Source organism: Sapajus apella, unplaced genomic scaffold (genome assembly GCF_009761245.1).
Source record: "Sapajus apella isolate SASKATOON/1434 unplaced genomic scaffold, GSC_monkey_1.0 scaffold97, whole genome shotgun sequence".
NCBI lineage: Eukaryota > Metazoa > Chordata > Mammalia > Primates > Cebidae > Sapajus > Sapajus apella.
The window spans coordinates 175,584-199,629 of NW_022437037.1; the positions used below are offsets into that span (position 1 = coordinate 175,584).

Genomic DNA, 24,046 nt, shown 5'->3' on the forward strand with positions numbered 1-24,046 from the left:
CAAAAAAAAAAAAAAAAAAAAAAAAAAGACTATACACTGTGAGTTGGAGCTAGGGTTATTCTTCCTTCAAGAAGGCACAGATGTTGGCTGGGCACAGTGGCTCACAACTGTAATCCCAGCATTTTGGGAGGCCAAGATGAGAGAACTGCTTGAGGCCAGGAGTTCAAGACCAGCCTGATCAACATAGTGAGACCCCCATCTCTATTTAATTAGAAAAAGCCACAAAAAACAAAAATAAAAAATAAGAAAACACAGAGATTTAAGTGCCTTGGCTTTGTGTCAGTGGCAGAGAGAAGAATATGGACCTCTGTTCCATCTACAGAGAACTTTGGACAAGTGATATAGCTTCTTTGAGCCCCAGTTAACTCATTGATAAAATGGGAATATTATCTGCCTCACAAGTTGTTGTCAGGATTATATTATCATAGAAGGAAGTCCAACAATCTTAGAATTATATAACAAGTGTAGATTACTTAATTATTGCAACCTCACAGAGTTGCAAGAATTAAGTAATGCATATAAGGGACCTGGAACACTGTCTGATGGGGGAGGGTCCCCTCCCTTCCCTTTTCACCTCCACTCTCAGACAAGCAAACTTTTCCTACAAAGGGCCAGATAGTAAATACTTTAGGTTTTATGGACCAAGAGATAAAATTGAGGATACTTTGTAGATACATAAGAAGAGAGAAAAAAATTCCACATTTTTCATTGACAAAATTCAAAATTTAATCATTAAAAACATTTTTTGGGTAATATAGATCTACTAATACGAAGTGCAGTTTTTTTTCCTTTGGTTGAGGGCATATTTTACTTAAATGAGATAAAAAATTAGTGTTCTCTATTATCACGTCAATTGCAAATGTTTATCTGTAAAATCCAGTCTTGTCTTACAGGCCATGCAGTAACAGGTGGTGGGCTGGATTTGGCCTGTGGCCCACAGTTTGCCAATTCCCACTGAAAACTGTCTCTCTTGCTTGTTCCCCTTTTCTTGGTCCATCCCATATCATTGGTAACTGATATTTTAAGTGCTCTTAGTTCTCTGTGCAGATTTGGGTTTCCTTCTGTTATTTTTCCCCTCCAGCCTTTACACTTCTCACAGTGTAAGGTTTAGTGGTGACAAATTATTTCATTTTTTGATTGCCTGGAATGTCATTATTTCATCTTCCTTTCTGAAGGATATTTTCACTGAATGTAGGATTCTAAGTTGACAGGTTTCTTCTTTTAGCACTTTAGAGATGTCATTCCATTGTCCTCTGGATTGCATTATTTCTAGTGAGAAGTCAGCAACCATTCTTATCTCGGTTTCTCTATGTAACATGTCTTCTTTCTTTGGCTACTTTTTTTCTTTTTTGAGACTGAGTGTCGCTCTGTCACTCAGGCTGGAGTGCAATGTGTGATCTTGGCTCACTGCAACTTATACTTCCCAAGTTCAAGCCATTCTTCTGCCTCAGCCTCCTGAGTAGCTGGGACTATAGGCATGTGCTACCATGCCCTGCTAATTTTTGTATTTTTAGTAGAGATGGGGTTTTATCATGTTGTCCAGGCTGGTCTTGAACTCCTGACCTCATGATCTGCCTGCCTCGATCTCCCAAAGTGCTGGGATTACAGCGTGAGTTGCTGTGCCTGGCCTCTTTGGCTGCTTTTAAGATGTTTCTCTTTATCACTGGTTCTCAGCAATTTGATTATAATGTGCCTTGATGTGGTTTTCTTTATATTTATCATGCTTAGCTTTTCACTGGGCTTCCAAGATTAGTGGTTTGATATTTTTAATAAAATCCAGAATAGTTTTTCCCCTCCATCACCAAGACTACAATTACATATATGTGAGAACATTTGCTGTCACTACAAAGGCTCTAATCTCTTCATCCATTTTTTTCTCTGTGCCTTGAATACTTTCTATTGTTCTGTCATAGAGTTCACTGATTGTCACAGATTCTGAAATGGCTCCCAATGATCCTACCTTCTGCTATTCACGCCCACGTGTGATGCCCTTGTCTTGTTTGTGGGCTGGACCTAGTGACTTGCTTCTAACGAATAATACAGCAGAAGTGTTGGGATGTCACTTCTGAGAAAAAGTTATAGAAGACTGCAACTTATTCCTTGCTAGCACTCTCTCACTTACTTTTGACAGCTCTATCTTATAAGCTTCTCTTTGGAGAACTGAGGGTTTTTCCAAGGAGGTAAACCCTGCCAGCAATCACTCAGTGAGCTTGGAAGATCCTGTCTAAATGAAACCCAGAGATGACTGCAGCCTATTGAGAGACCCCAAGCCAGAGGACTCAGTTAAGCTGTGGGATACCTGACTCACCGAACTGCAAGACAGTAAATGTTACATCTGTTTTAAGCCACTATGTTTTGGGGCATTTTTGTTTTGAGGCAATAGATAACTAATGCACTGATCTTTTTCATCACCATCCTAGTCTGTTCCCATTTAGTGAATTTGTTTTTTTCTTTGGAGACAGAGTCTCACTCTGCTGTCGAGGCTGGAATGCAGTGGTAGGGTCTTGGCTTACTGCAATGTCCACCTCCCAGGGTCAAGCAATTCTCCTGCCTCAGCCTCATGAGTAGCTGGGATTACAGGCATGCACCACCACACCTGGCTAATTTTTGCATTTTTAGTAGAGATGGGGTTTCACCATGTTGGCCAGGCTGGTCTTGAACTCCTGACCTCAGGTGATGTGCCCACCTCGGCCTCCCAAAATGCTGACCATTTTGTGAATTTTTTGATTCAGGCATTGTACTCCTCAGCTCTGGAATTTTCATTAGGTTCTTTTTAAGTTTTAATTTTTCTTCTTTCTGCGTTCTTCTTTTCCTTTAAGTCCCTGAACATATTTATAATAGCTATTTTAAGGAACTTCTCTGTGAATTCTATCACCACTGCCTCTTCTGGTTCTATTTTTATTGATTGATTTTTCCCTGGTTATGATATACATTTTCCTGCTTTTTGCATGTCTAGTAATTTTTAAGTGAATGCTGGACACTATCAACATTACACTGTGGGTTCTACATTGTACTGTCCTTTACAGAGTATTAGGCTTTGTTCTGGTAGAGGCTAATTTACTTGTGGATCAGTTTGATTCTTTCAAGATTCCTTTTAAGGTTTCGGCAAGGACTAGAGCAGTCTTTAGTCTATGGCTATGGCTAATTTAGTCCTACTTCTAAGATACAGCCTTTCTGGAATCACTACTAAATACCCTGGATGCTCCACTCTGGTTAGCCAGAACTCTAGTTTACAGCTCCCCAGTAGCAGTTTGCCCAGCCTTGCAAGGTCCCACTGCAGACATGCATAGTTTCGTATACAGTGAAAGTTTCAAGGGGCTCTTTCCAGAGCTCTTTCTCCCTTCCATACTCTATTCTGCAAATTTCAGTTGCTTTAGCCTCCTCCACCTTTTACCTCTGTCTTCCAGCTCAGTAAGACTGTCATACTTTCCTTGGGTTTTCTCTTCCTGGGAAACTCTGGGGAAAAGCTGAGTCGATCATCAGTCTCACCTCTTTCGTTACCTGTCTCTCAGGAACCATAGTCCTATACTCCATATTTTCTAATGTCTAAAGGTACTTTTTAAAATGTTTGTTCAGTTTTCTAATCACTTATGATAGAAAGGTTAATCTGGTAGCAGTTACCATGTGTTGGAAGTTGCATACGGAGTCTTGTAAGCAATACAGATTTTGATTTTCATGAAACTATGGCTTACTTTTTCCATGTCTAAGAGAATAACTTAAAATCTAAGCTCTCCATTTATTTATTATGAAAACAATTTGGAGCTTGGCAGGAGGCAAGGGAAAACAGATTATCCCCATCATTTATCCAGCTGAGAAATCTTTCACACAGAATTTTTCAGTAGGGAACAGCCCCTGCCCTTACCCTCTTCTCAATTAGGATCTCTTCTGATATTAATATCAAGAAAGTATGAATTTGAGAAAATGGTAATCAAAATCTATAGGAAAATGCAAATGAATACAAATTTTTCATTTTACCTTGGCAATTGTTTTGTTACAAAGGGTCCGTAAAGCCCAAGTCAACAATTAAGTGAAAACTTAATAGCAAAAAGGAGGCTTCTCCCAGGAGGAAAAAACAAAGTTGATACCCTCAAAATATTTTCTACTCTAACAAATATCAATATTCCAATCAACAGAAGCAAGTTTTCAGAGAATGTAAGAAAACTTGAGTATCTCAGTACCAGCCAATTTTTGTTGCAGACATTCTTACACATTCTGTAAACATACCCACAACGTCCCTGTGAGCAACTCTAGTACCTGATGATGAATATGGGAGGTGTGCTCTTCTTATCAACTGTCTGGGGCTCAGAGTAGAATCTTCTAGTTCCTAAATTCATAGTACCCTTCCAGAGCCCACTGTAACGAAACACTTTTTCTCTTTTTTCTTTTACTTTAGGTTCTGGGGTACACGTGCAGGTCATGCAGGGTTGTTGCATAGGTGCATACGTAACCAGGTGGTATGCTGCTTCTATTCCCCCTTTGACTATATCTAGCATTTCTCCCCATGATATCTCTCCCCACCTCCCACTGTCCCTTCCCTTGCCCCCCGCCAACTGCCCCTAGTGTGTGATGTTCCTCTCCCTGAGTCCACATTTTCTTGTTGTTCAACACCCGCCTATGAGTGAGAACATGTGGTCAAAACACCTTTTTTCTAGGAACCACAGAGACAAGCACCCATCTATCATACACTGAGGGTAAACAGCAATAGTTTAAGAGCAAGATGCTGGGTTTGCCTTGTCACTGCGACTGTGAGAAGTTCTCCATTGTGTCTCCATACCCCTTTGTGAAGAGCCACACTTGCTCTTGGCTGATTCCAAATTCCAGAGGCACTTTTAAATGCTCATTGTGCCTAGGCAGAGTTAGAGAAAGAGTCATCAAGCACTGGTGATGACTGGACAGAGGCTGCTGGATTTCTGGAGGATGCAGGGAGTGTAAATAAATAGGCATGCCTAGTGCCCAGGTCACATGTCACCTAATGCTGACCAGGTTGGTCAATGGGACACATGCTGGCTTGGCTGAATTCTCAGGGGCCTGGCCATTGCTATCCAGCCCCAGCAAACTGTTCTCTGAAAGTGCAGTGATTTGCCTGTTTAACAGCAGATTGCAGCTTGAGGTTACTGGAAACTAAAATGGGTCAGAGAGCCTAAGAAGAGAGTTCGACTTAGGTGATGCAAGCTGGCCCTCTGCTTATGGTTTTTATCCACCTTTATCCTGTGGTGCACTCCAGGTCTTTCCCTGGAAAGACTAGGAAAAATTGTGGTGGTCCCTCTGGTTGCCTAAACCCATCTCCCCGGCAGCCCCCTTGTTTTGGAAGGAGATGATAAATAAATCAAAATGCACTAAGCAGCACTTCCACAGGCACTCGCCTCCTTCATTGAATGTGCACCTCATCAATCACACTATTGTCTGCTTGAAAGGCGAGCCTTGTAAATGTCATATCCACTCAGGCCCAAGGAGAGGCGCATCCAAATGCAGCAAGGAGTTTTAATTGGATAGTGTAATTAAACTAAAAAACCCCAGCAGACTTCCTTTGACAGGATAGATGAAGACCCCTTTTAATAGGGCTAGGAAACATATCTGTTAAAAGGATGAGGCACTGCCTGCTCCTGATTGTGCTCCAGAGTACTCTTATGAAAAGGCAATTCAATAACTGGGGCATTAATATGTGAGAGTCCGTTGTGTTCTGTAATCAGGCAGTACTTACTGTATTTGATCTGGAACTTATGAAATAAGTCCTTGTTAGAGAATAAAAACACAACATAACTTGTCCACCTAACGTCTGGAGTGCCTGGATCTCCCAGGAGTGGACAGAGCCTGAGGAAGGGCTGTGGCCTTCCTGGGACGCAGCTCCAGTTGTATTCCAGGTGCCTCACCTGCTGGGCCCTCAGTGTGCCAGCAGGGCTGTGGTTATCCACTCGTCCACCTTAGGACTGCAGCTCTTTCATCCAAAGGTAACTAAAGTTATCCTCATTCCTCTTTCACACATTCATGAGAGCATCTCAAGAATATGCCAAAATTCCTGGGTATCTCCTCCCTTAGGAACTAGAATGCCTATCACATCAGAGGGACAGAGAGAGAGAAAGACAGAGAGAGATAGAGAGAGAGATACAGAGACAGAGAGACAGACAGACAGAGACAGAGACACAAAGCATGTGTTCTCTGCTAGAACTACCCATGTCAAATAGGGAGAAAGAAATCAGGTGTCGAGGATCCAATGGATAGGCTAGGGTGTGTGCAGGTTGATTTCAGTAACAAGCATTGAGTCCTTCAGCCACATCTCCCTGTTCTCCTTTGCTGGGGGTGGGGAAGGGGCGGGGGATGCACACACTGGCACATTCAGCCACACGCACATTCGAGGCCTGCAGCTCCATAAACACATAACAAAATCAGTGAGAACATTCAAAGTTTGTATCTGCACAAAGCTGTTGTTTTACAAGTAGCCCACAACAATCCCTTGCAGCTGGAATGCCAGGTTAGGGAACCTAGCATCTGGGTGGATCAAGAAAGCCTCTGAGCTGGGGCTAAGATGGGATGCAGAGGTGAGACTTCAGATCAGCCCATTTATAGCTTTCCAAAGAACAGCTAGATAATCTGCTTTATTTACAGAAACCTTGAAGTCAGTTTCCCTGAGCCCTCAGGGTTTGTTTAATGACTGACTGCTTTTACTCTTCATAAAGCCCGTTTGGAGCTGTCTGCAAACCTATGAACGTTCTTAACACTGGTCTTTCACTATGGGTTGATGGACTCATTAAAAACATATAAATGAATATGTAGAATCTATGAAAACTGGATACTGAATTAAACCATCAAATACCCTTAGTTTAAATGAAAACTACATAAAAGCATTTCAGCCATCAATTTGGCTATCACTTCTAGCCAGTATGAATTCTGCTAGAAAAGCTATTTTCGTGCAGATGTGGAATTCAATGGGAAAGACTGACTCGTGTACCAACATCAATCAAAATGTCGACTTCCCTGGCAGCTCTCAACAGTAAGGCAGGTTCAAAGGTCACAGGATAAAGAAAAAGCCAAGCTCTGGTTCAGCTCTAATATCTCCTCGGTAGAAGTCTTGCAAAAGTACCCCCTTCTGTATTAGCCTTGCTTTCATTAATCTTCTTGCCATCTTCTTTAACTAGTCATGCAGAACCGCTCGATAGCAAGACGTATAATGGGGAAGGCCCTGTGCCTATTACCGCGTTAACATTCTCTTAAGCCCCAGTGCAACAATGGAACGGGAAGCCAAAGGAAATCTGCGACTGCAGGGTGCAGTGCAGGCAATTCAATTACAGTCTGGGCTTACCTATGTCCTCCTGACCTATAAAACACAAGAGGCCTTTGTGTCTAACTGGCTTGGCCATTAAGGTTGCTGAAGATCACAACAATGCTGATCTTTTCTATTTAAGCTAAATCAATGTGGACAAATCATTATTCAGTAGCTTTAATTTAATTAGTAAATTAAATACACTACTTTACAGATCTTGTCAAGTACTTATGAAAAGAAAGATTCATTTAAGTGGTAGGTCACCAGTAAGCCCAGCTCCTTTAACTCCTAGCCTTAACTGAATCTCATCTCAAATATCCAGCAGGTTCTAGTCACTGGGGTTTACCAGTCTCCTGCAGCTGTCATTAACTCCTAAACCCAAAGAGTTCCTATCTTGCATCCAAAGGGTGTTCTGGACAAAAAACAAAACAAAACAAGAATCCCCGAACATAACCAGCATGAACAGAATCAGATTTCCTTTGAATTATACTATTCCAAGAGAATGTAATCAGGTTACCTCCATTATGTTGCTTCCTTAAGATTTTATATGATCTATACTTAATTGAGATACAGCACTCTTTTCAGCTATAAAGACGACAGCTACTTTATTAAGGTTTAAATCTGATTTCTTAATGATAGGCTGCTTCCTTTAAAGACTAAACGTGCATAACCTTCTTATGATGAACCCAGATCTGGCATGGCTGAGTCTGGTTCAGAAATACAGTGTCTCTGACGGGTACCAGCTTCACAGAAAGATCCCTTGCTTTTGTTTCAGGGTAGGAATTTGAGGCTAGTGCTTAAAAGAGAGCCACAGCAGTCAAAGGCTGTGTCTAAACTGAACATGGTGTCACATGACTCTAGTCACAGCTACTCAGTGGGCTGAGGCGCGAGGATCACCTGAGCCCAGAAGTTTGAGTCCAGCCTGGGCAACATAGTGAGACTCTATCTCTTAAAAACAAAAAACCATATCTAGATGTATATAAGGATGGAAAATTATTTCCCTAAGACAATGTAAACGCGGTAGTTTCTGATATGGAAACATTCTCCTCTTTAATGTGTTGTATACATCCTTGACCAGTTATAATCAATTCACCTGCTTATGACATCTTTCAAAATAGCAAAAGACGTCCTAAGAAGCGGCAAAATCTGACAGAGAAATCACTGATTCGAATAATAATGGCAGTGTGACTTTTTTTTTCCTCCTTAAATCTAGAAAGGCGGAATTTACTCTTAATTTCTCAAGGCTTGTGATCCACAGATTTTCTCAACTCTTTTAAGAATCTAAATTTACACGTGCAATTTTTTAGGCATGTATCTATTTAGTCATTAAGTTCAGGTCCTTAAACACTCACAGGGACAGAGCCATAAATCTTCCCTCTGAGAACCCAGCCTAAGAGGGAGAAGTCGAGGGGAATGGAAAGTGAGCCACAGAGCTGTTGTTTATGAAGCGCAGCTTCTGAGCCTGGGTCTCTCCAGTCCCGCGATATGTGTAATTATGCATTTCCCTGCAGCTACTCAAATGCTCAGTCCCTTTGCCAAGTCAGCTATTCACACACTTTTTGGATATGGCATCAATTAAACTTGAGTTCTGGGCCTTATGACGACCAAATTAATGGTTTGACAGCGGCTTTCTCAATAAACACTGCAAACTGGCCACAGTCAAAGGTTTTAAAAACCATTTCTTTTCTGTTCAAAATTCTGACAAACGTGTCTCAAGTAAGACTGGGGACAACTTCATTATCCTCCCTATACTTAATGTCCTTTTGTAAAGAAGCTGTTTAATAACACGTCTGCTCTGTTTCCACAACTAAATTATTCCAGTTGGTCACACGTTCCGGTCTTCGGCAAGACACTTGTGTTACCAGAGATAAAAACATGAAAAAGGAAATATATTGCAGAAATCAAAAACCTTATCTACTTCTAGACTCTCTCTCTTTGCCATAATTCATTCAAGAAGGCCCCAAGAATAATTTTTGATGTAAACTCGGCTACAAACATACATCACTATGCTGATAAAAATCACAGGCTAAACTTATGAAATATAGTGACTTTCATTTCTTTAGTGATGTTAAAATAACTTTTTTCAAAGGTTCAACAGACACAAAAGATAAGAAGGGTTACCATTAATCCTTTAAATAATAAAGAAAGAGAAGACGCCTCACAGATTAATTCTGTGGTCTGAGGATGAACTTGTTAGATTGAGTCACTGAATTAATTTGATGAAGATACTGGAAATCATAAAACACACAGCATCAAGCCGATTCATTTAATACATCTTTGTTTGGGCACTTTACAACATAAATTATGTGAAATAATCATTTCACATAATTTGTTTCTAAATCCTGGCTTCGTTAAGTTCAGTTTTAAGTTAACAAACATTCACTGAGAACAACTCTGCAGGTTCTGTGCTAGCGACTGAGGACACAGAAGCCAGTTCCTGGGTCAGTTAGTTCAATATGGAGATGGAGGTGGGAGGGAGGGGTGGGTCTCCAACAGATGAATACAGACAGAGGTGTATTCCTAGAGGCATGTGCAAACTCCTGGGGGCAAAGTGAACACAGAGAGCCTAACACTGGAGCTGGGTCTTGAAAAATGAGTAGGCCGAGTACGGGGAGGTGGAAAGGTCTGTAAGTTAGAGAGGGGGTCAGGTTCAAAAGGCGTATTCCAGGCAGTGGGAATAGCAGAAGCACAGAATGCATTGTGTGCAAGTAGTTACAGTGACCACAGCCCAAAGATGAGATGGGAAACATGGGCTATGAGGCTAGAGTGGTCAGCTGCTTGTCAATGTCTGCAAAGGCTATGCTGAACAGTCTGCATTTTATTCTGTAAGCCTGTTGCAGATAGTTTTTTCTGGCTGAGAGTGGTGGCTCATGCCTGTAATCCCAGCGCTTTGGGAGACTGAGGCAGGAGAATGGCAGGAGGTCAGGAGTTCAAGAACAGCCTGGGCAATATAGGAAGACTTTCTGTCTACAACTAAGTAGAGTTCCTTTGGCTCAAAGGGAGGCCTTATGCCCAGTCCTCCCCCACCTCCCCCCATACCCCTGAGGTCCCTCTGAGAGCCTAGAGCTCTGAGGAACACGGTTTAAAAAGCACTGCTATAGGTGACCAGGACTTAGGCAGTGTATTACTGGTGCAGTGAGCCTCTTTGTTAAGGAAAAAAACCTGAATCCTGCATCTAGTTCTTTTCCTAACCTTTCCACTCCAGCTTTTCCCTTTATGCAACACAGAAGTGATTGCCTTTCAATTCTCAGAGACATGTTGAATTTATAAACTGTTACTTTTCAAAGCATCCTCAGTTCTTGGAGAGAAAGATGCTAGAACAATGACATCTTTATTGGCCGACAAGCCGAATGAGCGGGATTAGGAAGAAGATGTTTATCCAACGGCAGAGGGAATCCAGCAACCTTGAGGCAAGCCCCCCCAGCAGCAGGCACTTTTCTCTCAGCCTCCTGCAGGGTCGGGGGCCTCACTGGGATGACAGGAACAGCAGGAAGAACGTGGGATGGCCTTCCTCCTTTCCCTGTGTCCCCCTAAGTGCTCCCTTTTTGCCAAGCTGTAGGCGAATGAGTTGAATACGTAGTCCAGCAGAGTTTGACAAAAAATTAAACACCCACCCATAAATGAAGCAATGTGGCATGTGCCCAGTCTATCTGCCCCCTTCAGGGGCTCAGTGCTCTTCAGGCCCTTATTTAGTCAGTGTTATCTCAGAAACTTGAACTGTATTATAACCACTTGCTGGCCTTTACATTTCTCATTGTTCCTTTTGAGTAAGTAATTCCTTATAATATTTGTTCTCAAATTTAGTGAATGTTGGACATAGGGGATTAGTAAAAATTAGATGCTCAGTCTAGACTCCAAGTTATTGAATCACAATCCACTAGGGTGGGCCCTAGGTAACTGTGTTTTAAACAGGCGCTGCAGATCCTGCTGGTCTATATCAGACTTTGAGGACCATTATCTTATAGCGTTCTCTAGGCAACTAATGAATGCTTAGATAGTTTACCATTTTTCCTTCCACAGAGGAATTTCAGTGTGATCTATGTGTCCTTTCTGCCCCTTGATAGGACTGGAGTCCTAAAAATGATTAAGTGATTAATCTAATTGCTACACCCAATTACTTAACTGCAAAAGTATAATATGCCAAAATACATAACTGGACTGTATCTACTTTGATAATTTAAGTGGAGGAATGCCAACCCAGCAGTGATCTCTTCTGTAGGACCAGGCAAGAGTTTAATTATGAGCTGGTAGGTCATGCAGCTGCCAATAATCTGGGGGGTGCTGACACTTCTGGCATGATGGATATATCTAAATCTAGGCGTCCGCCACCTTGGGAAATCCCCAGCTTCCCTCCATCTCACAGGGAAGGAAGGCAGGTCCAGGTCTGACTGGTCAAGTCCCCCAAATGGGAAGAGGAAGGGAGCAGAGTGAAATGAGGGCTGTGGTGAGTGCAAATTCTCAGCAGAAATCTAGCTCTGTGCCCCCAGCTCCCAGGGCTGGGCTGCTGAGGTCAGGAGGTGAGCTGCAAGGTTCTCTGCTGCCATCAAGACCGAACAGGATGGGGGCACATGTCAGGCTCTGGGCACCATAATACAATCCCGTTTGATTAAAAGAAATTTCTGGTAATGAATTAAAACAGACCCAAGGAAAAAAGGACACGGTGGCAATATATTCTCCTGGCACCCAGCACACAGAAGGGAAGAGAAGGGAAAGAGAGAAAGGAGACATAAATAAAAGGGACTACTCACTGGGGCTTTTTTCTTCAGCAAGGTCACAGGCACAGAGCAGGTCAGAATCGATTGAGATGGGTTTCTGCTTAATCCAAAACTTAGTGCTGGCTTTCTGATTCGTAACAGGGTCTATCTCTACTTTGTCTCCAGATATACCTGTAAGGCCAAGGGGAGGACAAAAAAGAAACCACAAGAAGTAGAAGGTGTGAGTGATTTCAGGGTAATCATTTGATTTATTATTTATAAATCTGAAACTGCATGAACATGCGGTTCTTTCTTAGGGCTCTGGGGAATGCCATGGGCTTCCCGAGACAAACATGTGGACAGTCCACATGTCATGCAGAAGCTGCACAGCCTGGTTTCCTGGGTGGGTGAGCTGGGGGTGGGGGAACCCCCAAACTGTATGAGAGAGTATTAAGAAACAATCCTTCTGAGATATAATGTAGCTCCAACACAGAGAGCCTATTCACAACCATACATTACCTCTATACTACAATGACATAACTGTAAGTTTTATTTTAAAAACGGTTTTGATCAGTGCTCTTTTTGCTGTTGTTCTCATTTAAGAAGATGATCTGGGGTGGACAGATAAAGCCGTAACATCCCTATAGCTAAATAAATAGCTAAGCTACTAATGTACAGCTTTTGATCTGAAACAACCTTAGACACCAAAAATAGGGGAACAAAATAACTCTTCCTTTCTGTGACGCTAAATAATTATCCAACCTATATTTAAGGAAAGTCACGAGAGGATTAAAAGGTCCTTTACGTAAAACCTTCCAAGTTCAAGTCTTGAAGCCTGGCTTCAGGCTGCAGAGGTCACTGCTCCCCCGCTGAGGGAGACTCGGTACTGGGTGTGAGCTTTACGCAACAAAGACTTTATAACAGGAACCCAGCATGTTAAACACTGGCACTTCAGATTTCCTTTTCAGAGCTTAAAAGGCAACACGTTGTACGGTGACGGGGAATAAAGGTGTTCGCAGAACAAAGGTAACGCCAGGTATGGAGGGGCCCTGGGAGAAGTGTGGAAATGCACAGTAACTGCCTTCCCAGTACTACAGAGGAGTACACACACAGCCCGGCACACATGATGTAGGCTAGATGTGCTCTTTTTCCTCTTACGCTGAAAATTCATGAATCTGTTCATAAGTGAGACAAAAACCTTTAACATGCCTTCTAGAATGGGCCCCATATGGAATCTGAAAAGTAATTAATTTTTAGGCCATAGTTTAAGGGTCAGGGTCAAAGTGAAAAAAAGCAAAATGAAGATATACGAAATAACTAAAATAACCAAAAGTACATACTGAAACAGAAAAGACACAGTTAACGTATTTTATCCTACGACTCACACTCCGAAATTTTTGAGCAAAATGTCAGAAAACTTAGTAAGCCAAATGCAGCAGCAGATGAAAGAAACAGTTCAATTAACCTCCCCCCAAATAAAACACACGCACAGACACCCCAACCACAGTCTGACAGCAAATTAAAAATTTAAAAAGAAAACAAATACAAACAAAATCCTAGTGATTAGGTCTGCCACACACTCCATTCATTTGAATTTTATTTTATGCACAAATAAATCCCAAATACCAGCTAGACAAAGGCAGAAGGCTGTGTGCAGACAGACTACAGTAGAGGCTCCTCTGCTGCCTCCAGGGGAGACAATGCAGAGATGGCTATTAGCCCTGGTCAGTACGTGTGGTCTTTGGTAAAGATGAACAATTGGTATTTTTTACTAATCGAATGCTGGAATTTGTCATTAGACCTATTTCAGGAACACCATATTTCAATTAGGCATAATGTCATAAGTCCAGCTGACTCTGGACGTTCAGGTCTAGATGATTTCAGGAGGGTGAGAATGTATCAGGAGACCAATTTTATTATATTTCATTTAAAATAGATTATGACTACCCAGTTACACTCTTGCCTCCAATTTGGTCATTAATTGTTAAAGATCTGGACATTTCTATAGTTCCCTGAAAGAAGAAAAGTACTGAAGCCATGGTTGTTGGTAGTGTGTGTGTGTGTGTGTATGTGTGTGTTCCCTTTCTTCTGCTTCTTGACATTTATAAAAGTCAAAATGAGCAGAGCAGAATAAATGTGCATATCTCTTATGTGAAAATAACCCTGCTCCACATTCTTTTCTCAGAAAGAATGGGGAAAAAAATCATCACAAGAGATGTGGTTTTAAAATTTTGTTCTATGGCCCTGCAACTCTTGAAGCTGTAGTCAGTCAATACTGTTAATGTACCTTGTTAATTTGATAGGATTTGTCAGGTAACTCCACTGGAAAATTATATAAAACTGTTCCAGATGAAAAGATGATAGTGACATGAATTAAAGTGATAGAACAATAGTGGAATATAAACCAGAAATGACACCCAAAGTGGCTGTTGATTTATTGCCGTACTGAGTTTGGTTCTGGGCTCCCATGTATATTAGTGCTACAAATCTGGGTCCATTTAGCAGAGGGATGCTCATACATACATCACCAGCTCCTGCTCCAAGCCAAGGTCACTCCCCATTGCATCAATCTTTTCAACAGAGCCTACTTCACAAAGCAGGACTTTTGTAACCATCTCAGATGTAACAGACTCTCGTCCTCTTTCATCTTTCTTTTATCATGTAAAGTACACTTTAACTTCTATTATTTTTATCTGCAAATTGTTACCGTATAGTTCATCCATTACCGGCTGTATCTCTGCATCAACTGCCTAAGCTCTGCACAGCCACAGAACACTTTCCCAATGACGCCCTTTCCTGGGGTTATTGTGCAGTTACTGTTCACAGAGGGGAACCCCAAGACCGAGGCTTTGGGATGAAGATGTGGGAGATGAATGCAATAGGTTCAAGATGGGCAGACAGGTGGAATATCATTTAAACAACTGGTATGGTCCAAAAAAGTTGCATATGAATCAGATTTCTTTCTGAATCAAATCACATTTGCCCACTGACTTCTAGTTCCAGAGCTACTTTATCTTCATTTTGGATTGATCTGTAATTGGCAGGGGCTCCCAACACTTTAGTTTTAAGTTTCTCTGCCCTGTAGGCTTTCAGTCAAGTAGTTAATGATCTGTAAAACACTCGCCTGCCTAGAGGAGTCACTATTTAAAGGAACCTGTAGGGGAATCTTTCCTGATGGGAAAAATCCTTTTGTACATTAAATAATCTTACCCTCTTAATACCTGTGAGTCTCAGCTTCTTAAAGCAGCGCAGGCAGTGCAGCAGCACCCTATCTGCTCCTGCCGCCAGGTGGCAGCCCTCGGCCTGAGGCACTCCACGGGAGGAGCCCTCTTCCTGCACACCCCTAGGAAGAGAGCACATCTACTACTGAAGAGACATAGGAGGCCCAGAATCCAGCCTGGAGGCAAACAGAGACCTTTCTGTCCTTGGCTTGGGAGCCCTAGGTAGTCTTCTTGGTTACAAGGAGGAGTCAGGTTGGTGGAGGGCGGATCAGTGAGGAGGCTGGTGCCACAGCCCAGGCCAGGCAGGACGTTTGCAGCTGGGGTGCAGTGGGGATGAGCATATTAAAGACAAAAGCACTAGGAGTAGGCAAATGACCGCACATGGAGTATGAGGGAGAAGGGGGAGTCAGAGAGGATTCTGGGGCATCACTGCGGTAATGCGGGGGGAAGAGGCTGTGGAAGCCAGGCTAGTGGGGTCTCCAGTGCGGAGGTCGAGTAGTGCCCCACTTGTCACTGCCGTCTCCCTTTTTTTTTTGAGGAGTTTTGCTCTTGTCACCCAGGTTGGAGTGCAGAGGCAAGACCTCAGCTCACTGCAACCTCTGCCTCCTGGGCAAGCAGTTCTCCGGCCTCAGCCTCCCGAGTAGCTGGGATTACAGGCATGCGCCCCCATGCCTGGCTAATTTTGTATTTTTAATAGGGATGAGGTTTCTCTATGTTGGTCAGGCTGGTTTCAAACACCTGACCTCAGGTGATCTGCCCACCTTGGCCTCCCAAAGCGCTGGGATTACAGGCGTGAGCCACCGTGCCTGGCCCACTGCCTCTTCTCTATGCTAAGGGGAGTGAATGGGTTGTGGGCAGAAGCCGCACTGTCTCCCTGTGACAGCGGAACACTGGGGGAAGAGGGCGGCCGCATGCACAGTCCCGCTTCTTAAGGTAAAGGCCCAGGCAAAGAGCAAACGTGCAACCCTAGCAGGCTCACTGCCATTTCTGCTTCAGCAGGCTTGGGCACCAGGGATCATTCAGTACAATTTTCTCCTAAGGCCCAACAGTGATGCCGGTTACAGGCACCATTCACTGAGCACCTCCAGTATTAACATAAAAGCTAACACTAAATGGCATCAACAACGTGCCAGCATGGTTCGAAATCCACTGTGTGCATGGACTCAAATCTCCTAATAACCTTATGAAGTGGCTACTATGTTCATCCCTAGTCTATTGACGAGAGAACAGAAACACAGCGAGGTTAAGTAACTTGCCTGAGATTACCCAGCTCATTAATGGCAAAGCTGGAATTTGAACTCAGGAGGTCTGGTTCCAGAATATGTCTCCTTAGCCAATACACTATTCTGGAAGAACCATGCTAAATGTTTTACATAACATATCCCAGGAAAGGGAAGGTGCTTGCCTAAGGTCAGGGAGCTTCTAAGTGGAAAAGCCACTGTTCAAATCCAGAGCAGGTTCTCAAATCCTGGTTCTTTTTGCTGCTCTGCACAGCCTCATCAGTTTGAGTCATGAACTCTGCCCAAGGAGTCCTCAGTCTTCTCTCTCAATTTTCACCAAGGAACAAATAAATGTTGAAAAGTGCCAATAAATGCACATATCTATTTTTTGTTCTTACATGGCAAACTGGAGCATGAAATCCGATCAACAGTCTTCTTTCTGACCACTGAGCACAGTTTTGATTTCCTTGGCTAAAGTTTTTGCGTAAAGTCATTAAAGGAACGGTAAGGCACTCCTTACAGTGTCACGTATGCACTGTTTTAAGTAATTTGAAGCACATGTGTATTTCCAAGGAAATGAGAGAAACTGCCTTTTGTTACACGGACATTTCTCCAACTGAAGTGGCCAATAATAGAGGAATAGCTGACCCAACAATGATAAAATACAACATAACCATGGAAAGTTTTGACTCGAAAAAATCTTATAACACAATACTAAGTGAAAAGGATGGGAAAAACATTTATAGAAAAGATATCAAAAGGATATGTTCCAAAAACTGGTAACAGTGGTCAACTCTAGTTAGTGGAATTATATCCTTTCTTTTTCTGTATTTTTTCCAAAATAAACATTTCACCAAAAATAAAAACAAACATCACTTTAAAAGCTGACATTTTTGGTTTCCATTTCAGAATTCGGTACCTGTTAAAATGTGGAGAAGAATAAGTATGCTGAAGTCTTGCTAATGGTGAAGTGATTCTCAGTGAAAGAACACTTCCTTCTAGCATTCTTGAGCAGAACTTCTGGCAGTTCTGGTGGTACGCCAGGGGCTGCGTTGCTGGGAAGGGCTGCGCTGCTGGGAAGGGCTCATGAGCTACACTATACCCAACCTAGTGTCCCTCTCAAAAGTGGAGCCTCGCAGGCTTCTTTCCAGCTCTGGCAGGTGGGGAAGAAAAGAGCAAGGGGGCTGGCCGGGAGCAGCCAGGGTCAGCCCCCTCTCTTGGAAACAAGGGAGACAGTTTGTCTCCCTTACCAGCTCTCTCCCCTAACCACTTATCCACAGCCATCCGTCATGACCTTTTCATGCTCCCACTTCTGGCAGCTTCCAGATACAGTGAGTCAAACTTCACTGGAAGCAAACTATCACACCAACTGTCAAAGACAGAAAACACTGCCTGATTGCTGTCCTACATCAACGCCAGCATATAAATCCTTCCTTAACAAGACAGCTCAAAATAAACAAAGCGCAACTCTAAATGTGTATATAGCTCTCTGGGGAAACTATTCGTGCAAGGCTTTAGAGTTTTCACAAGGAGACCCCTGTCTTCTTTAACTAACCAAAATATTTCCATAAAAGGAAATTAGCAGGGTAGCATCTTCCTCTCACACAGACTGAGCGCCCATTCTGGGGAGCCCCCACACTAGGTCCTTTTGTGCACAGCGGCTTATTGAGAGCTTACAACACCTCTAATTAGGAAGGCAGTATTAGCCCATCTTACATTTAAAGGCAGCAGTAGAGAGGGCTTAGGAATGGGAACTCTGGAGTCAGAAATCCCTCTGTTCAAATGTCAGCTTTCCTACTTCCTAACTACATGACTTTGGAAAAATTTCTATAAAATCAAGATGATAATAAGATGCCTCATGGGCTTGTTGTGAGGATTAAGTGAAATAAGGCATGACAAGGGCTTGGAATTGTGCCTGATACATAGCTAGTGATGAATATTACTCCTTCTAATGATCATTATTATCAGAAGTCAGGCACTGCGTTAAGGATGTGACATAGACTCAGTGATGAGGGTCGAGTCTGGGGAGCTCAGGGAGTCCTGAGAGGGAGGTGAATAAAGGACCTGCCTGGCCCTAGGATTGGAGGGCGAGAAGAATTCTCCCTGGACCTTCTTCCGGTGTGGGGAGCACCAGGATCCAGCTGGGGAGACCGATGCCTTCATCCCCACAAATCCTCCAGTAACCTCCCACCACCAAGTGTCACTGGCATATCTCTTCCCCACAATCTCCAAGAGTTCAATTCAAATCAGGAAGAATGTTCTCAGATCTGGAGTTGTGGAAACTTTTGTGCTAGGGAATCCTCATCCTACTGGGTCTCCGGGCCACCAGTTTGGAGGCCCTGATTGTGCTGACATATCCCGACTGGTGTTATCCTGGGCACAGTCACTGCTCTGTGAGCCTGAGCATCCTCCTCTGTAAAATGGAGGTAACAACAGTACCAACTTCCTGGGTGTCATGAGATGGAATGGTGTAAGTACATAAAAACTTAGCACACATTGGCACATAATAAGAGCTCAATTATCACTGAAATTATTATTAAAGATGAACCTCGGAAAGATGAAATGGTGTACTAGCTATGGTGAATCAAGTTAGTAAACTGGAGAGCTTGGGTTAAAGTCCAGGTCTAGCTGTCTGGTGAGTTCTGACTTGCCAGCTGTTTCCTGCTGTCCCAGACAAGAATGCTTGACTCGTGGGAGGTACATCCTCCCCTAAGGTACTCTTAAAATACCCCTCAAAAAAGCTAAAACACCACTTTGGCAAAAATTAAGGCATTTAACATTCCATGTCTTAGTATATTTCCTAAGTTATTGTTTATTTGCTCAGACATCATGAGCTGTGGTTCATTCGTCAATTTCCTACAGCTTTGAATCTAAGGCTACAAATGTCCCACTGTTGTTAAATCCTGGAGCAGCTTTTTATACATTTCTACAATCCTCTTGTCTTCAGGTTACCTAGAGCCTACGAAAGCCTGGAAAAGCCCCTGGGGAGTGCCACTGGACAACTCTTCGCCAGAGTGGATTTTGCTGAATATACACAGCCAATCAATAGCATCCACAGAGCAGTCAGGGAAGTCTTTGAAACTTGTCTGAATTTACACACAAGATCAGACACATAGGCTGTTTGGGCTTAATGAGACCTTAGAGATCACCTAGTCTGGGGTTTTCATTCTCCATATGAAGAAATTGAGGCTCAGGGCTGGGACATGACTTATCTGATGTCACCCATTAATGACAGAGCTGTAACCATAATTCATATCCCTATACTACCAGGCCAGGGCTTAAACAGAGCGGCTCACCTGCCTTGCAAGAGTCCTGTGTATTCACACACTAATCAAATGTATTACAATACAAAAAGCGCTGTCTCCAGCAACTTAAGGCACCTAAAATAGATGACAAAACCATATTTCGGTCACAACTAAAATGAAACCCAGTAGAGCTTTACTTTCTTGAGATCAAGTGGGGTACTAGGCCCCGGGATCACTGGTTCCATTCAAGGGACTAACCATTCTGAAACGGTTTGGGAACCACAGCTAAAAGCTGCCAATTCTAATATGTGGTCAGTAAGAGACTCAATGACAAGTCTGAGCATACCTGACTAGACTGTTAGGCTTGGCACGCAAACCAAGAGGTGGCCTGGACATGAATGAACGCAGAGCAGCAGTCAGCACAGGACAAGGCACCAGGACAGAGCTTACGAAATGAGACCTGGGACTGTTTAATCCCAGAAAGATCTGTCTTTGGCTGAGGGCTAAGTTCTTTCTGCAGAGAAGGCATTTACAAAGATTCTGCACGAGACAGATCACCAAACTAAATACTCTCAGTAAATGGATACCTCAGGTGAGCTTACAAGATCAGCGAGGAAGAAGTAGGCCCTAAGATAATTTACAAATCACTTGAAGAATGGGGAAAACCTGATCTTCCCCATGTTCAGGCCCTGCTGTGCTGTTGGAGCTCAGGTGCCAAAGATAAGGAAGTGATCAAAGGAGCACAGAACTCTGGGTGAACTCTCATGAATCCGACTCCCATTAATTCCATCACACCAGTGCTTTGCAACTTCTTCCAATGCTCAATTCTTTCTCAGCCACCTGAGGAACCCGACACATTGTCATTATTAACCCTGGATTACTCCACAGGAATTCTCAAAAAGGTGGCTCTGGGAGCAGCTAGAGGAAGATGTGCCTTAGGAAAAGCCCCCAGCATTTCCAATATTCCCAGTTAGGTGATTTTTCCCTAAGCCAATCACTGCATTAAGCGCTAAAATGGTAACAGAGTTTTCTGGAAGCAGTCTTATAGTATGCATCCTCTGCCTCAACAGTTCATTAGTATAAGTCAATTCCAAAGTTTGGTTCAGGAAATGCTGTCACAATAGGGACTGAACAATCAATCATTTAATATCTGAATTGCCATCTTCAAATTACTGAATGATCTAGGGATTTCTGTGTTAAAGGTGATGCATGTCTCCTTCTGATCATATCTTGGAATGGAGAAGGGCACCTCCTTAGTGTTCAATGGGAAAGTGAAACGGAAACATGGAAGGAAGATCAATCCACTTCCTAAGGACATGCATGTTCAGATTATGTGGTTACTTGAACTGTACCCCACAGGTACCCCACTGAAAACTAACAAGGACAAACGTTTTATTCATGCGGCCACCCAGAACCACGTTTAGCCTGAGAGTGGGCCTGAGGAATGAGGCAGTCCAGGCCACCACTGATGCTTTCACTCACTCTTGTGTTGTTATCGTGTCTCTTAAGTTTGCATGTCGTATATTTAACAACGTAATAAAGTCTTCCTTTGAGTGCTGGCCTGTGGTTATTGACTAGTGGGTTAAATAATCACTGCGGTAGGAAAGATAAGGCAGGGAAGACAAGAAATGGCAAATATGCTGCCTCTCATCATGCTCAGGCCCAGGGCAGACATTTTTAATCAATCACAGAGTTTCTTCATGTTACCCTTAGACACAGCTGGAGATGCTGCCTCAGCATAACGCTCTGGGCAGCCGTTACAAACTTGATTGGAGCCAGTTTATGAGACGAAACCTTTTTGCCTTCTCTAGGACATGTGGTATTGTACTCGATGTTTTGATAAATAACTACCATAATCACAAGTCTTATGATTATACATACTGGATAGTTTTATGAAGAGATAATGGAAGTAATCACAGAGCCTTTTGGTAGAAGTCGTTTTCTATCATTTTTCTATAAATCCTATACAGACTCTGTATACCCTATACGGAATTATTTTATTAGGTTATAGATGGGATTCTGATAAAATTGAATTCACGGTATCTTATGTGTTCGGTAACAGATCCCTTCAGTGACATGGGAAGGGTCTACACTGATAAATGATGAGGCAAATGAACCAAGTGAGTACAAGTGGTGCAACTGTTAAGCCACTTCTCAGCATGAAACTGAATCAGAAAATCCAGGTTGATCTCCCCAGTCAGTAAAAACAATCTTGGACAAAGATAAGGGGTAAGAGAGTCCTTTCAACACTGTGAGTTTGTGTCCCCCAAATACCACAATCTAGGGGAGGTACTGAGGCAGGAGGTCTGGGATGAGGTCAGGGACTGGGTGACTGATACACTGTCAGGGTCGGACCCACCGCCCCGAGGCGCTCTGCATGCACGAGGCATCACTGTGGGGATGTCTTGGCCCTCTCTACCATGGTTCTTGCATTGGCTTCTGTGCATTCCCTTGGCTGGTGCATTGTAATTTAGCTTCTGTCAGCCAGCCAAGAAGCGCTTATTGATAATATACTATGGGTTTCTTAGATTGTAGCTGCAGTCACCACTTGACTCATTCTGCTTCAGTGTTCCCCTAACCTACTTTCTCCTACCAGCCTTGGTATGTTTGTGTGGCACATGTCTCAGTGCATGACCTCCCTCAAGTGGTGCACACAGAATCAGGTATATGGGAGATCAAGCTAATGGAAATAACCTCAGCTTGGTAGAATCTCAAGTAAGGGCTACACTTGAAGGATATTTGTACTTTTTAGGACAGAGAGAAAGCAGACAAGATGAACTATTCCAAGAATGTTTTAGAGAAATACAGGAATTATTTAGAATGACTTTGTTTGTTAAGATTGTGGGCTGGCAGAGCAGGAGTGGTGGACGGGCTTCAATTTAAGAACTACCTTCAACTGACGGGTAGGGGTTGCTTAAAGGACTGTGTTGGAATGGATTCTGAGGTTACGTCTGGGCCCAGAGGGAGGAAGCGCAGTGGCTGACGAACAATGTCTAAAGGAAAGATGGGGAGGATATTGCAGTACATGGACATCCATCTCCAGGTACTAGGGGTGGGAGAAGAGCAGGAATATGCACAAGTTTTGGAACTGGCCAGTTAGAAGTAATCACTTCCTTTGAGTTGTTTTATATATATATAAAATATACATATATTTATTTATAGAGACAGGGTCTTGCTCTGTTACCCAGGTTGGAGTGCAATGGCACGATCCCAGCTCAATGCAGCTTTGAACTCCTGGGCTCAAGGGATCTTCCTGCCTCAGTATCCTGAACAGCTAGGACTACAGGCATGCACCACCATACCCAGATAAGGTTTTTAAATGTTTTGTAGAGACAGGGTTTTGTCATGTTGTCCAGACTGGTCTTGAATTCCTGGCCACATGCAATCCTCTCACCTTGGCCTCTCAAAGTGCTGGGATTACAGATGCGAGCCATCCTGCCTGGTCTGGGGGTTGATTATTAATGACTGAGGCCCCTGTGGTGGGACAGATTGGGTATGGTGTATGGGCTTGGGTTTCTGCCTCAGTTCTGCTGGAACTAGATATCTCGCCGTATATCTAATGGCTGAGGGGTGGGAGGTTAGTACTAAGTAATAGCTATGTACCTCTCAACACTCAGTGCTTTACATAGACCATGTTCTTCCAAACTTCTCCAAGCCTCAGTTTTCTCAGTCCTGAAGTGGGAACAACAATATCAATATGCTGTGTGGATTAGATGAGGTAATCAGGGAGAAAGCTCTTGGTGTATTATAAACTGTCATAGTTCCATGGAGAATCAGCACAATGATTTGCATCCAAGGCATACTAGTTAGGCTAAGGACTCAACCTGATTCAAGTCTTGGATTCTGATTCCAGCTTGCGTACTTATTAGATTTTTCCTACACTCTGGTTCCATCGCATAAAAAATGGTGATAAAATCAGTACTATCTAATAATAGTATTTGAATTTTAGGCAACAGTGCATGCAAAGAGAGTGATTAGCAAAGTGCTTGGCACGCAGTAAGCACTTGATAGTAACTGCTTTGTAAAAATTCTATTTCTTATTACTATTATTTTAAAAGACTAGAGCTGTGTCATATGTTTCATTAATAGAGTTTTTTGGACATAGAAAAGTTTGGTGGAAAATCGGTTTACATTCGGGGGTGTTGCAGATCAAAGTTTGAGTCTCTCATCCCTTGATTTTCTCAGAAACAAATGGAACGGTGGCCAGTACCACCCCATCAGAAGACAAGCAGCTGTGGTGGCACTGCAGAGCCTGGGGATTCCGATCCTCAGCTGCGGCTCTTGCTACCACTAACTCAGCATGGACGAGTGGTTTTCTGCAGAATCAGCAGGGATGCTGGGCAAATGGCACACACACTCACTTTCCACTTAAAAGATGTTGCCACAGGGGCCAAGAGGAATCTCTGTT

General features: G+C 43.0%; 1 protein-coding gene across 10 annotated transcripts in view; it reads right to left on the bottom strand.

Annotated features, from left to right (window-relative positions):
• Window positions 1-24,046, bottom strand: part of MAPKAP1 (MAPK associated protein 1) — a 267,688-nt gene that overhangs the window by 20,679 nt on the left and 222,963 nt on the right. For 9 of the 10 annotated variants that reach the window (XM_032257248.1, XM_032257249.1, XM_032257250.1 and 6 more), the window contains one exon: window positions 12,007-12,144. The exons of the other annotated variant lie outside the window; for it this stretch is intronic. In XM_032257248.1, coding sequence (XP_032113139.1) covers window positions 12,007-12,144 — 138 coding nt within the window. The remainder of the gene's footprint in view (window positions 1-12,006; window positions 12,145-24,046) is intronic. 10 annotated transcript variants of the gene reach the window in all.